This window comes from Pipra filicauda, unplaced genomic scaffold (genome assembly GCF_003945595.2).
Source record: "Pipra filicauda isolate LSUMZ 115617 unplaced genomic scaffold, ASM394559v2 scaffold328_size813605_pilon, whole genome shotgun sequence".
NCBI classification, from domain to species: domain Eukaryota; kingdom Metazoa; phylum Chordata; class Aves; order Passeriformes; family Pipridae; genus Pipra; species Pipra filicauda.
The window spans coordinates 6,676-19,201 of NW_024104452.1; the positions used below are offsets into that span (position 1 = coordinate 6,676).

General features: G+C 41.0%; 1 protein-coding gene across 1 annotated transcript in view; it reads left to right on the forward strand.

The window, feature by feature from the left end:
* Positions 1-333: 333 nt before the first annotated feature.
* LOC114000141 (amyloid beta precursor protein) overlaps positions 334-12,526 on the forward strand; it is a 140,494-nt gene continuing 128,301 nt past the window's right edge. The window contains exons 1-2 of the mRNA XM_039383864.1: positions 334-471; positions 7,065-7,194. Coding sequence (XP_039239798.1) covers positions 334-471; positions 7,065-7,194 — 268 coding nt within the window. The remainder of the gene's footprint in view (positions 472-7,064; positions 7,195-12,526) is intronic.

Sequence of the window (12,526 nt, forward strand, 5' to 3'; positions counted from 1 at the left end):
CAACATCTTGATGTCTGCCCCCATCATTCCCCCCCCCATCTGTGGATAATGCCTAGAAGGTTCATCATATCCCCTCTCTCTCACACCCCCCCACACCCCCTGTATGTTTTGTTATGTTTCACTTTCCTTTGTATAGGATAGGATCAGTAAAGAAGGAAACTAGTTTGAGTGTTGAAAAGATTGCTGGCTTTGTGTGCTTGGAGATGAAAATGAACAAATTTAAAAGATGATTAAGAGAAGAGGACAGAGCATTTGCCTCTTGGAACTTAAGAGTCACTGGGGGTGGGCAGAGAGGTTTGAAACAGGAACCAGCAGGATGCCAACATTGAGCAGATGGGAGAGGCAAGAGTTGGGGTGAAAGGAGTGGAAATAGTGGGTGAGTTTTGTGGCATGAAACTCTTGAACAGCGACTCTGTGTGTGACAGTGAAGCAACTGAGATGTTGGAAAGGATGTTTGGGCCCATTCGCCAGGTGGGCCCAAAGAAATAGTTATAAGAGCAGTATGTGAAACTCCTAGATGAGGCTGAGGGTTGACTCAGGTAGTGAGACTGCAGCTATTAAAAATTGAGGGATGTTATGGATGGATGCTTGGGGATGTGACTGAAGGTAAGAAGTAGTATGTCTCTGGAAACTTGTCCTGAGAATTTGGAATTAAAAGAAAAAAATTCTCTGTCTAGTTTGGAAGACATTCAGCCTGGGATTACTTATTTATGCTAGGTAATTGCGTGGGGTTTTGATTTTAGGAATTGATTACTTCCATTTCGTTTTAAACTGCAGGGTTAAAAGGGTATATACATACACTCTTCCCAAATGGCAGCTGGAAATTAGTTCAAATACCTGAGATGTCATGCTGATTAACTTGCAACAGCAGACATCTGGGACTCGTGGTACCGGGGCAGAGCTGTTCCTTCTTGGTTGCCTTGCTGCTTCTCTTGTTGGCCCATGACAGAGAATTTGAAAGCTGCTCCAATGCAGCTAGTGCCGTTTGACTCTCCTTTTGTAATTCCCCCTGAGCAAGTGAAGGCATTGCTTGGGTCACAGAGAATGACAGAAAAAACTGGGATGCCAGCTAGCCCTGTAGCTTCACTTCTGTGTGTAGAAGGGAGCCTAGGAGCGAGTAGCTGAGCATCACAGGGCACAGCTGAAGCAGCAGAGATGTGGCAGAGAAGGAAAGGTGTTCCTGCTGACCGCGGGAGCATGCTGGGCAGAGGGATGATGGTTCCTGGGCAGGGGGCTGCCATAGGGAGAGCTGTGTTAGGCAATGCTGACTGTGTAAATACCAGAGAAAAACTGGAGGAGGCTAGGATGTGGTGGCTGGGAGATAGCCAGCGTGGCAATATGGAGTTCATCTCTTGTCAAGCACAACAGCTGCTGTCTTGGACCTCTGGGGCTCTCTGGACTAGTAAAGTTGACCACATGTGGTGTTTTTCTGTTGGTGTGTTAAAATCTCTCTAAACTTTGCATGTCTTCTGTTCTCCCTCTTGCCTGATGATTCAGTGCAGGGGTTATGCCCATGCCTCTAACAACTCTTGAGTCCATGCAGAGGACTGCAGAGTTCACATACCACAGGTTTACTGGGCTTTATTTATGGTTTTGGTGGGTGTTGCTTCACATGGTTAGCCTGCAGGTCTGATCAAGAGTTATGGCAAGAGCAGGTGCATGGAAGGCAAGGGTTAAAAATCATAACTTGAGCCAGCAGCTGCTGGAGAAACAGGCAAAATAATTACATAAGCTGGTTGAAGCATGTGGCAACATAAAATGCAATAAGCATCCGTAGTTCCATATGGTAAGTGTGTGCAATTTAACATTTGGGTTTTTTTCTTTACCTGTAAATAAGAGCATTCAAGGAAGGGTCTTTACGCAAGAGTTTGTGATGCTCATGTTCTTTATCTGTGGAGGTTTTTTAGTTTGGCATAATTTTTAGCATTTAAGTTACACGACTTTGCAGCAACAAGTTAAAAAACCTCAAACAACAAAACCAAACCAAGAGAAAAAGAAACCCACAGAAAAACCCAACAAACAACCAGATGAAAATTTCCTGCTTCTTGAGTCCCAGTTCTGAGTTTAACTTAGTCAGTGAAGATTCAATGTTACCTTACACCAAGACCCACTGTAGTAATATAGAAAAGTTGTTGTAAAAACCAGTAATAAACTATTTTTACATTGAGACTTATAATACTTTTATTTTGCATATAGCTGTCTGTTCTCCAGACACAGACTGCAGGGCTGAGAACAGGGCATTTCATTCAGGGTTGATGGTGCTTGTGTCACTGCTGCTCATGTGACACCACTCCTGGGACTCTGCAGTGTCGCTGCTTCCGAAGGCACAGAGTGGAAAGGTTGCAGAGACACAGAAATCATTGTCATATCCTTCCTCTGCATGGACATGCCAAACATGTGGAAATGAGTGCAGCAGGTCTGCTTGTTACTGCTCTTCAGTAACACATCAGTGCAAAATACTGGGAAGCATGTATATACTTTAGAAAGGAATAGAAATAGGTTTTGATCCAACTATAATTTGTTGATCTGGAACTGAGGGCTTGTTTTCATAGTTGAAGCATTGTTTAGCTGTCCTTCAGATGTGATTGCTGCCAAAGGATGTTTTCCACAGGCAATTTTAAGACCACAGTCTTCCTAAACATTGGTTATTAAATGTGTATGTTCTTTTGTGCTTGTAGTAACTGTTTGCAGATTACTTCACTGAAGTGATAAAAACCCACTTCTTTGCTCATTTCAAACAGAGGCAAATGGTTACCTCTGTCACATCTGTGATTTTTGTTTACAATTTTAAAAAGCAAATTGTCTGATAATTGCTGTGAACAGTTCTCAGTATTTAAAGTAACATCGATACTGTAAGTATAGTATATTTAAAGCACAAAGTCACATGGTTCAGCTGGAAGTAAACTTGTCCACAGACTAACTTGTGTGGTTGTTTGTTGTTTTTCTTTTTTGGGGAAGGCTGTGGGAGGACAGCACAGGGGAAAGTCTGGATGTAATCAAACTGTATCCTAGTTTGAGTTATCTTCCCCTGTCAAAGTGTTCATATGATCCAAGTTGCTAAAGATGCAACTGCTAAAACCACCCTCATTTTTGTTCTGACTATTTATAGCTGTAACTTCTTAATTTCTTTTATCTGTATGAATATTCCTGGGGGGGGGGGGAGGGGGGATTCAACTTGCCAGAAGTTAACTGGAAGCATCACACAGCTGATACACATTTTAGTCCTAAATCCATCTGTAATCAGAGCTAGTAGTGGTAAACACAAGTATAAGTAAGATTATATGAAATTCTCAGAAGCCTGACTGGCTTTTTAGATTATTGTTTCTGCAGTCGGTATATAAGGAGAGCTGGTAATGTCAGTGGAAGTAAATGAACTGTAACTCTTGATTGCCAGTTAAATTTTCTAGATTAAGTTGATCTCTGTTTCTTCTGTGGTTTCTTTTAAGATGTATTAAGGGAATTGCTCTACAGCAAGTTGTGATAATTTTGAAAGTTTGAATCTCCTGCAACTTTGTAGCACTGCTCATGCGGACTCTCTAGAAGGAACACTGGCTCATTAGGGACACTATAAATAAATATGAGGCTCATTTTTCTGTGCCACTAAGTAGGTCCCACTTCAATTCAGAGCAAATACCTTATGTAAGTCTAGTGAGGGGAACTTTCCTCAGCACATACACTGGCATTAACCTATTGATAATGAAATTCAAAGCCTGTTTTCTCTCGTGAAGGGTGAACGGAGCTTTGTGTGACCTGTCAGAGGAAATTAGGAGTTTAGTAACTGATGTAGAAGCAGAAGAAGAGGCCCCTTTGTGTTTCTTTGTCCTTGCGTACTTTTGACAAATACTGTTAACTGCTTAGAATTTGGTTCACTGTACTAACCACCAGTTAAAATGGTGGTTTGGGGAAATAGTAAAAATAAAAGTAATAAATTATTTCCCTCTCTAATCTTATTGTTTCAGTGAGGCCCTACACTAATAGTGCACTCTTACTCATTAGAAATTCACCTCAGGAAAGCAACTGAGCGTGTCTGTTCTCAATGATCAAAATCCTACTTTCTGTTGCTTTAAAGCTATGTGCATCTTCATGTGGATGAATAAATTGGTTTGATTTTTTTGTCTTAATTTTTTTCTGAAACATTCCAGTTCAGCCATTGTGAAATGTTTTTAGTTGTCTTCATTTAAGGCATCTACTTCCTCTGTCAGTGACAAGTGACACTTAACCGTGAGGAATGTTATGATGTCCCCGATGAGAAGGTGTTGGTGTCACTGTGATATATCAAGCACATGGCTTGTGACAGCACCCAGTGTTACATAACTATGGGCTGTAATTACTGGAATGTGATATTTGCAGAGGTACGAACCTGGAAGAGTGCAACATGGCAGTGCTAAAGGCAGTGTCCAGAGAAAATCAAATCTTTCTCTTGCAGTGTCTTTGTTAGCTCTTGAGGCAGCTCTGGTGCCTTGTGGTGTAATATTTACACAGCAGTTAAGGTGTGAAGTTTCCTGCTGTGTGACCTCCTAATCCATTTTGGCAGTGCTGTGACAGGAGTCAAGAGCATGAGCGTGTGCAGATATGTTTGGTGGAACTGAGGGGACCCAAGGGAAAAGATATAGAACTTGAGGAAGAAAGGGGAACTTTCCTTGAACCTTGCTGTTTAAGTTCAGAGTTCAGGATTTGAAGCACTGATGGAGCAAGGGGGAGCTGCAAGTTCCTTTGGAGCCATTTTCAGCGAGCAGTGTGAAAATAGTGCTCTGTTTGTAACGTGGAGGATGACCATCAGCCTCAGTCACAAAAAGATCAAAGCAAAGCTGCAGTCTTCTGAGGGCAGGAAACTTTCCCTCTTTAACTCTTCAGTTTAGCCCTGTGGTCTTTATTGAATTGTGCTGTATCTCGTGTGCTGGGTTAACATCCAAGGCTGCACCTTCAGCCTCCCCGATGCTTCAGCCGTCGGCTGTAGTGAGCTGAAAGTGCTGTCAAAACTGGCAGAGATCTATCAGATGGCTTCTTTGAAGTGCTTGCACAAGGCAAGAAGTATCTGATTAAAAAATTCTATTTTGTAATAGAAGGCAGGGTTAACATTCAAACTGTATAGCGTTGTTTAAGCAGTGTTTCGTTCTGTAGTCATTTCCTTGGCATTGTTACTGTACCTGCCCTTGTTTTGTGCATTAGGCTGTTAATATAGTTTGATTTTACAATTGTACTAGCCCCTTCCTGTCTCTTCATGTAAGTTAGAATTATATCCAATTATTTCCAATCATGCATTGATTACTTTCTGTTGTTCCCATGCATGTGGACCAGAGCATAATCATTCGAAGACTACTGATCTCATATGTGAGAATGCTGTAGTGTTGTTTGTTAGTGTCTTTTAAAGTTTGAGACTTTTGCTCAAGCTGCAGTGAAATAGCCTACTTGTTTCATTTTTTGCCAGAGTTAGATTTTAGCCTTTGTTCAGGGGAGTGCCTTCTCATCACAAAAAGTCTTGAATTTGGGCTCTCCTTGAAGACTTTTGCTCAGAACAAACTAGTCCCGTAGAGCCTCAGTAGTATCAACAATGATATTCTGCAGGTTTAGAAATACCCATTTCATGTTGTTACAAACATACATCGTATCTAGAAACTTTACTGACAATAAAACCTCCCTGCTACTTAATGCAGGTTTTGCACACCTGCTGTGAGCTTGGTGGAGATCCATGATTCGGAAAAATCAGCAGGGCTGTTGAGGTTCTTACAGGGGTTTTTCAGGCAGTGGTTTTGGACTCTCAGAATTCACCAATCTTAACGCAGCTCTCTCTATTTTGGATTATGTTCCTTCTCTACAGGATGTTTTTGGAGCATCTGCAATTACTTCAGACTTGTTCCTTGTTTTGCTTTTCCACTGGTAGGTACGAGTAGACAGTAGTTTTCAGTGCACCTAAATCCTCAGATTTGGCACACTTGGAAATTGGTTAGGATTGCTAGAGAAAAAGCAAAGGAAAACTATAACCTTCTTCTGAGTTTGATGTTAGGGCTGGTAGATAGCCAGTTTGAAAAATGAAAAGCAAGAGCCATGGGCTATGTCAGCAGCTGCTGTGGTGCAGTGAGTTGGGAGCGTGGAGTGAAGCAGCAGGGGCTGAGTGTCCACGCTGAGTACACTTGGCAGGCTTTGCCTTGGCTGGCCCTGGCCTGCTGGTGTGGGCTAACCACTCATTTGGTGTGCTCCAGGAGCACATGTTCCTGTTAAGTGGTATCCATAAGGATGTGGTTTGTGTGCTCTGAAATTCCTTCCCAGTGTAGTGGGAGGTAATGTGCTCCTGGTGGAATGAAATGTGAGTGTGGGAGGTGAGTCTGCACAGAAGTCAGTGACTAAGACCCATCCTCAGTGAAGGTGGTCATATAAGCCATTATTGACAGTAAAACTGGAAAAGGGGGATGGGATAAAGGGGTTAAGGGGGATAGAAAGCCGAAGTTGTGGTTTGTCAATAAATTAGTCAACCAGTTTGTTGTGATGGCATGGTCATGGATGTAGAAGTATTGCAGTATTAAGGCAGATAGAATGTTGATCTCAGCAATTTAGAAATTGGTCATGTAAGCCTAAATAGGAATAACTCATTCAACAGACTGATACTATGCAGGGGGAAAGAATTATGATGTTTGTTAAAATGGTTGAGATAAACATAAAGGCATGCTATCAATTTTAGTTGAATGAAGATTATGCCCTGTACATATGGATTTTTGCAATAACTGAGACATGGAGGAGAAGGTATTTAACCATGAAACACCTGTTTACCTGATCTTTAGCTTAGTCAAGCATAACTGGCCAAGTTATAATTTTGACAGCCAGCTGTTACCATAATTATTCTGAGCTGGCAACCACGTTTTTACTGATGAACAGACACACCAGCTTTCCAGGTAAGTGCACATAGTCGTACTGTGAAGTAAATACATCACACAGCAGAACAGAGAGAAGAGAAGAAAAATGAATATTGTGTTGGTGATATCCACATTCCAAACACATGCGACGGTATTGCATGACCTAGAGTGGATATTTGTGATAACATTTGTCCTTTTTAATACTTTCAACTCCAGGTCTACCCTGAATTGCAAATCACCAATGTTGTTGAAGCCAACCAGCCAGTTACGATCCAGAACTGGTGCAAGAGGGGATGGAAGCAGTGCAATGGCCACCCACATATTGTGGTTCCCTACAGGTGTTTGGGTGAGTGACTCGGTTTCAGTCTGGTTTTCCTGCTCTCATTTTTTCAGTCTCTTCATGAAAAAGATAGAGAATCTACATAAATATCTTCAGAAACTTCAATATTATCATCTTTTCTGAGGTGGATTTTGTCCAGTTGTTCAGTCCTTTGAAACTGAATTAACTAGAGAGGAAATACTCCTGCTCTTCCCAGTGCTGTTTTCATGAGTGACTACAAACCAGTCTTCTGCTTGCTCCGATTGTTGTCATTATCTGCCCTCTCCCCTCTTTTCTTTGTGTATAGACAAGCATATGTACACCCAGTTTACAGGTTTGTTTGCTTATAAGCTATCCATCTTTTCCCTAAGCACTACTTTTTTCCCGCATTATTTTTTTAATATCTAGTACTTGGTCTCTTATGTGAAAGGCAATGAGAATCTGTTTTTATTGAAAAAAAGCAAAAGCTAGATTATGAATCCCCCTATTTCTTTCTGCAGCTTTATTTTTGTAGCAACTTTATTTTTGTAGCAGTTGCTTGGTACTCTCTCCTGTGTCCTTGGTGCTTTGAATCAATTAAAAGGGAGGTTTGGGCCTTCAATTTTTTGTTAAACCTTACTTCTGTCAGCATCTGGAAAATGGAATCATATTAATTTGATGTTTTCATTAACATTCTGGGTGCAGCATTTTCTTGAGGCTATTCAGTGAGCTATTTAAATATGTTGCTTTACCACTGCGATTTGATTTGTGATAAGTGCTGGAATTCAGAGTTGGAACTTGCTTTTCTACTAATCCAGAGCAGCTAGAAGGCACGGAAAGCAACTCAGACCAGTTATTCCCTGAAAAAAATAATGAAAGAAATCCAGAAAATGTACAATGTTTCTAGAATTTTCGTTCATTTGTGAACGAAACACATGGCACACTCCGTCTGATGCCCAGGCAGCGGCTGTGTCATTTTAGCAAAGCTGGGCCTGCAGACTAACAAGAATGTTACCAGTCTGGTAGAAGATGCCAAAACAGCAGGTGTACAAAATCTGTACCAAGTACCAGGGAAGTTTTATTGTCAGTAAGGTTTCTAGATATGATGGATGTTTGTATGGATACAAAATAGGTGTTTCTAATGCTGCAGAATATCATTGTTGATGCTACTGAGGCTCTGCAGGACTAGTTTATTCTGAGCAAAAGTCTTCAAGGAGAGCCCAAATTCAAGACTTTCTGTGATGAGAAGGACCTGCCTATATCAATATGAATTCTGACTGTGAGAAGGAACCTGCTGGTTTTTGTGTGTTTTCCAGACTTCTACATGAGTTGAGTTGGTCAGTTCCACCACATGTTTTAATGTTAAAAGGGACATGCTCTTCTACCCATTTTTTGCTGAGTTTTCTTTGGTAATTGTTAGAGGTAAGGCAGAACTGCAATCTCACCTAGAGTCATCATGATATATTTGATCAGCTTCCATGCAAGTGCATTTACACTAATGAGAGATGTGGCGGAAGAACATCAGACTAGTGGAACTATAAAAACTAATTTTTATTATTTATTGTCTTGTTATCATAAGCAAAGCTCTGAATTAAGATCAGGGAACTGTTATGCTCAGGACTCTGTCTTTATGTAAATTTGGTCAGTGCCCTGGAGAACTTACAACCTAATTTAAGCTAAAAGACAATGTCATTGCAAGAGCAAATGAATATAAATTGGCCATGAATAAATTTAATCTGCAAATTATAAGGAAGTATCTGCAAGCATAAGGAGCTCCAACAGTCTTCTGGTAAAAGGCGTAAGAAGTCTAATCATGTAGAAGGAAGTTCATAAATTTATGAACAGGACTATATGCAGTTCCTTGCAGGAGTGAGAAGCTGGACTTGGACTTTTAAGGTGTCTTTCTTCAGTTGCAGTTTTGAAAGAAAAATTATTGCAGGTTGTATGTCTGTTAGATAGCAAGGTAGGGTTTGGAGGCAAAAAATTTAGACTTTTAAGCACTTCATGCTCATTAGCACTTAGCTCCTGTTTTCTATTTTTCAATCCCTCCATATGTTATTTTTTATCTGATTTCATTGTATTTGAAGTTTATGCAGTCATTTCTGCCAGTGTTTGTGTTTGTCATCCTTCTCCTATGCTGACATGCATCTTTTGACCCTGATTAGAATAAATCTTAGATACTGATGTTTCCAAGGGTTTACTGGGGATAGGTGGCCACATAATTACTTCCTCTGGAGGAGAAATGGTGGCTGTGGCCTTTATCTGTAATTTCTCTGTCAACCAGCACTCTGCTCATTGTGTGTGGTCAATGTTGTACTTTCTTACATGTGGTAAAAGTTCATTAGAGGAGGAGGATGGAGGAGTGGGTCATTTCCCCACACATGAGGCTGAGAGCACAGCCCATTGAGAGAAGTCATTCCCACCCAAAAGTGTTATTTGGGTTTTTTTTAACTGAGTATTCATTTAGTTTTTCTGTTGGACAATTAATTACTCTTTTAAATTACTTTGATTTTTTTTTTTCTGTAATATAAAAGTTGTGGTCAAATACCTTGAATATTCTTGGTGCCTTATATATCAAGGGGTAGACCGGAGGCAGGGAGTTGATTGAATTCAGTGTGTCAGTGTGTCATAGCTTTGGCAGACTATCACTTCTTATAATTTTATCCAGTATCATGTTGGCTTGTTGGGCTCTTTTTCGTAGATAATCTTGTAACCTGGACTAACAGCTCAGTGTTATGAGGATACTGATTTTATAAATTATCACCGTGAGCAGTACTATGTCTGTCTTGAAATACTTTTTCCTAAATCTTATTTTTTTACAGAGCTGAGGAGTCCAGAGAGCTTTTTTATTTCTTTGTCTCCTCCTAGGACTTCTTCAGTGTTAAAAGATAATTTATAAAAGTTGCATCTCGCCTGGCAGCTCTGCATGTGCCTCAGCTGTCCTTGGTATGGTAGCTGTGGGCAATTTCAGAAGTTGGGCATTGGCAGTGCCCATTCCTTGGTAATTTTAGTGCCAAATAGACCCTTGCTGTAGACCACTGTTAAATCCATCTGGTAAGAATTAAGATGCTATAAGTACATTTGGCAGTGGGCAGCTTATTTCAGGGTTGAGCATTAATTTTACTTTGCTGTGAGGATCACCTCAAGTATCTTGAGTCAGCTCAGTAGTTTCTTCCATCGTGACATTTATTTTTCACAGGGTTGAGAAGCAGTGAGTGACAGAAATCTGGCTGCTCTCAGGCCAGAGCATCTTCACAGTCCATTTGCATTGCAGTCGTCAGCCGAAGCTTTCTGAGACGTGTGAAGAACATATCACTACAGCCCTTGGCTGCTCCAGGGGTTTTTCATCTTTGAGACTCATGCAGGACAGCATTTGTTTGTAGCAGTACACTTTAGTAACATCTGTGAGATTGACTAGGTTTCACAGCTTCATATTTTCTTAAGAGAATGCAACTAAACAATAAAAGCCATAATTTAAATAAGGCAAAATGAAAGTCCCTTATTTGGGTCAACCATATGTCTTTGTAGTGACCACAGAAATATGACCCCTAAAAATATTTCTATTTGAATCCAAAGAAGAAGAGCTTTTAATGAAATTTAAGCTATGATTTTTGTGCCTGTGTGCAGGACTTTGCAGTGTTCTTAAATCTGCAAGCTTTCAGAAAATATTCTTGTGCAATAAATCTGATTTACCAGTGTATTCATTGCATGCTCTCAAGGACATGGGATTACTGTACAGTTTCAGTTTGCTGAAGAGGGGAAACTTCTTGTGAAAAGAAAATTGTTGAGTAAATTTTAGTTACGTTTGGGAACACACCGAAGGCATTTACCTTAAAACTGTCTTCCTGCTTTTAGAAAACATCTTCCAATGTGTCCTTATTATGGCTTTCAAGCTCTGTTAGCCACTTTGTGACAAAAATAAGAATCTTGGTGGCTATTTAGATCTCTTGAATGTGGTGTCAGTGCTGCCCACAGGGGAAAAACGTGTGAGATTTGAGGATTAGTTGGGATTTTTTTACTAATACAAATCTTAAAGAGTTAATTTATGCTACTTGAGTGAGGGGTGTGCTGCTGGACATAGAGCCATGGATGTGTCTAGGTGATCAGGCGAAGATGAGCAGCCATGGGATGTGCTGGTGAAAGGGTGGGCACCTGGAGCGCTCCCTTCTCGCGGTGTCGGTGTTTGTGCTGCCATCCATCCTGACACCTGCAGCAGGCACGTGGCATGTGCTTCTAGAACTAAGCCCTCCAAAATGGTGACGGCAGACTTGCTGGGTGGCACAGCTGCAGGGTTGCATCAGACAGTGCCAAGAAGCCCAGGGTTTCTGCTTTGCCTTATGGAAACTGTTACTGGGGAAATAGGATCGCAGCACACCTGGCATGTAAATGTTGGTAGGAGCTCTGCCGCCAACAGCAGGAGGGCAGGATTTCTGCCTCTGTCAGGGCAGTGTGGGCAAAAAGTGATTCTGGTTTGTGCTCTCTCCTCTCTTCACTGCGTGCCTGAGGAAAAGCAGCTGGTGAATTCGTGCAGTGTGGGCTGTGAAATGAGGTAATTCACTCCCTGTTCCTTGCTGGTGGTGGGAGCAGGCATCCTTATCTCTGTGCCATGGATAAATTTGTGGCCATGCTTTTCTGAATAGGTGACCTTTCCTTTTCTGTTGGTGAAATACACACCAGCAGAGCTGCTTATTGTGCACCACAGCCCTGGAGAGGGAGGAGAGGCTCAGTTATGTGAATGTTGGTGGATCAGTCGTGGCCATGGCAGGCAGAACATGGTGAGGTACGGTAAAAGGGAAGTTACCAGGGCACTGATTAACTGTGCTATGTAAAGTGCTTGCTCATGTGTGACTCTGCCTCATTATCCTGTTAATGTATGCTGCTAAGCACTGCACTCAGACAGTGTTTGAAGGATCCAGATGTATTGGAATCTCATTATGTATATACCCTCTGTCAATCCAAACGTGATTACTTGCAGTCATTTGTTCATAAACAAGCGAATTAGGTTATATGACAAGTATGTTTTGCTGTTTGGTTATGAAGTGAAAAGCTGGCTTCTGTTTCTGGTTTTAACAAAAACATCTTTGAAAATACTTATTAACTTGTCATGCTTTATTATTTTAACAGCTTGTGAAGTTATCCACTTGTTGAAGAAGAGGCATGCTCAAGTTTTGATATGCGTGCCTAGCCAATTAAAGTAAAGAAAACACCAAGGTTATGCCTGGAACGAATCATTTAAATAGAGATATATGTCATTGACAGTTCTTCTGGTTCTTCTAGTAGCTTACTTGCAATTTTAACAGTGGAATTTTTTCACACAAGCATGTGAAGTGCCTGTTTACTTCTGCTACATGGCAGAACTTGATATTTTTCCTCCCCTAAG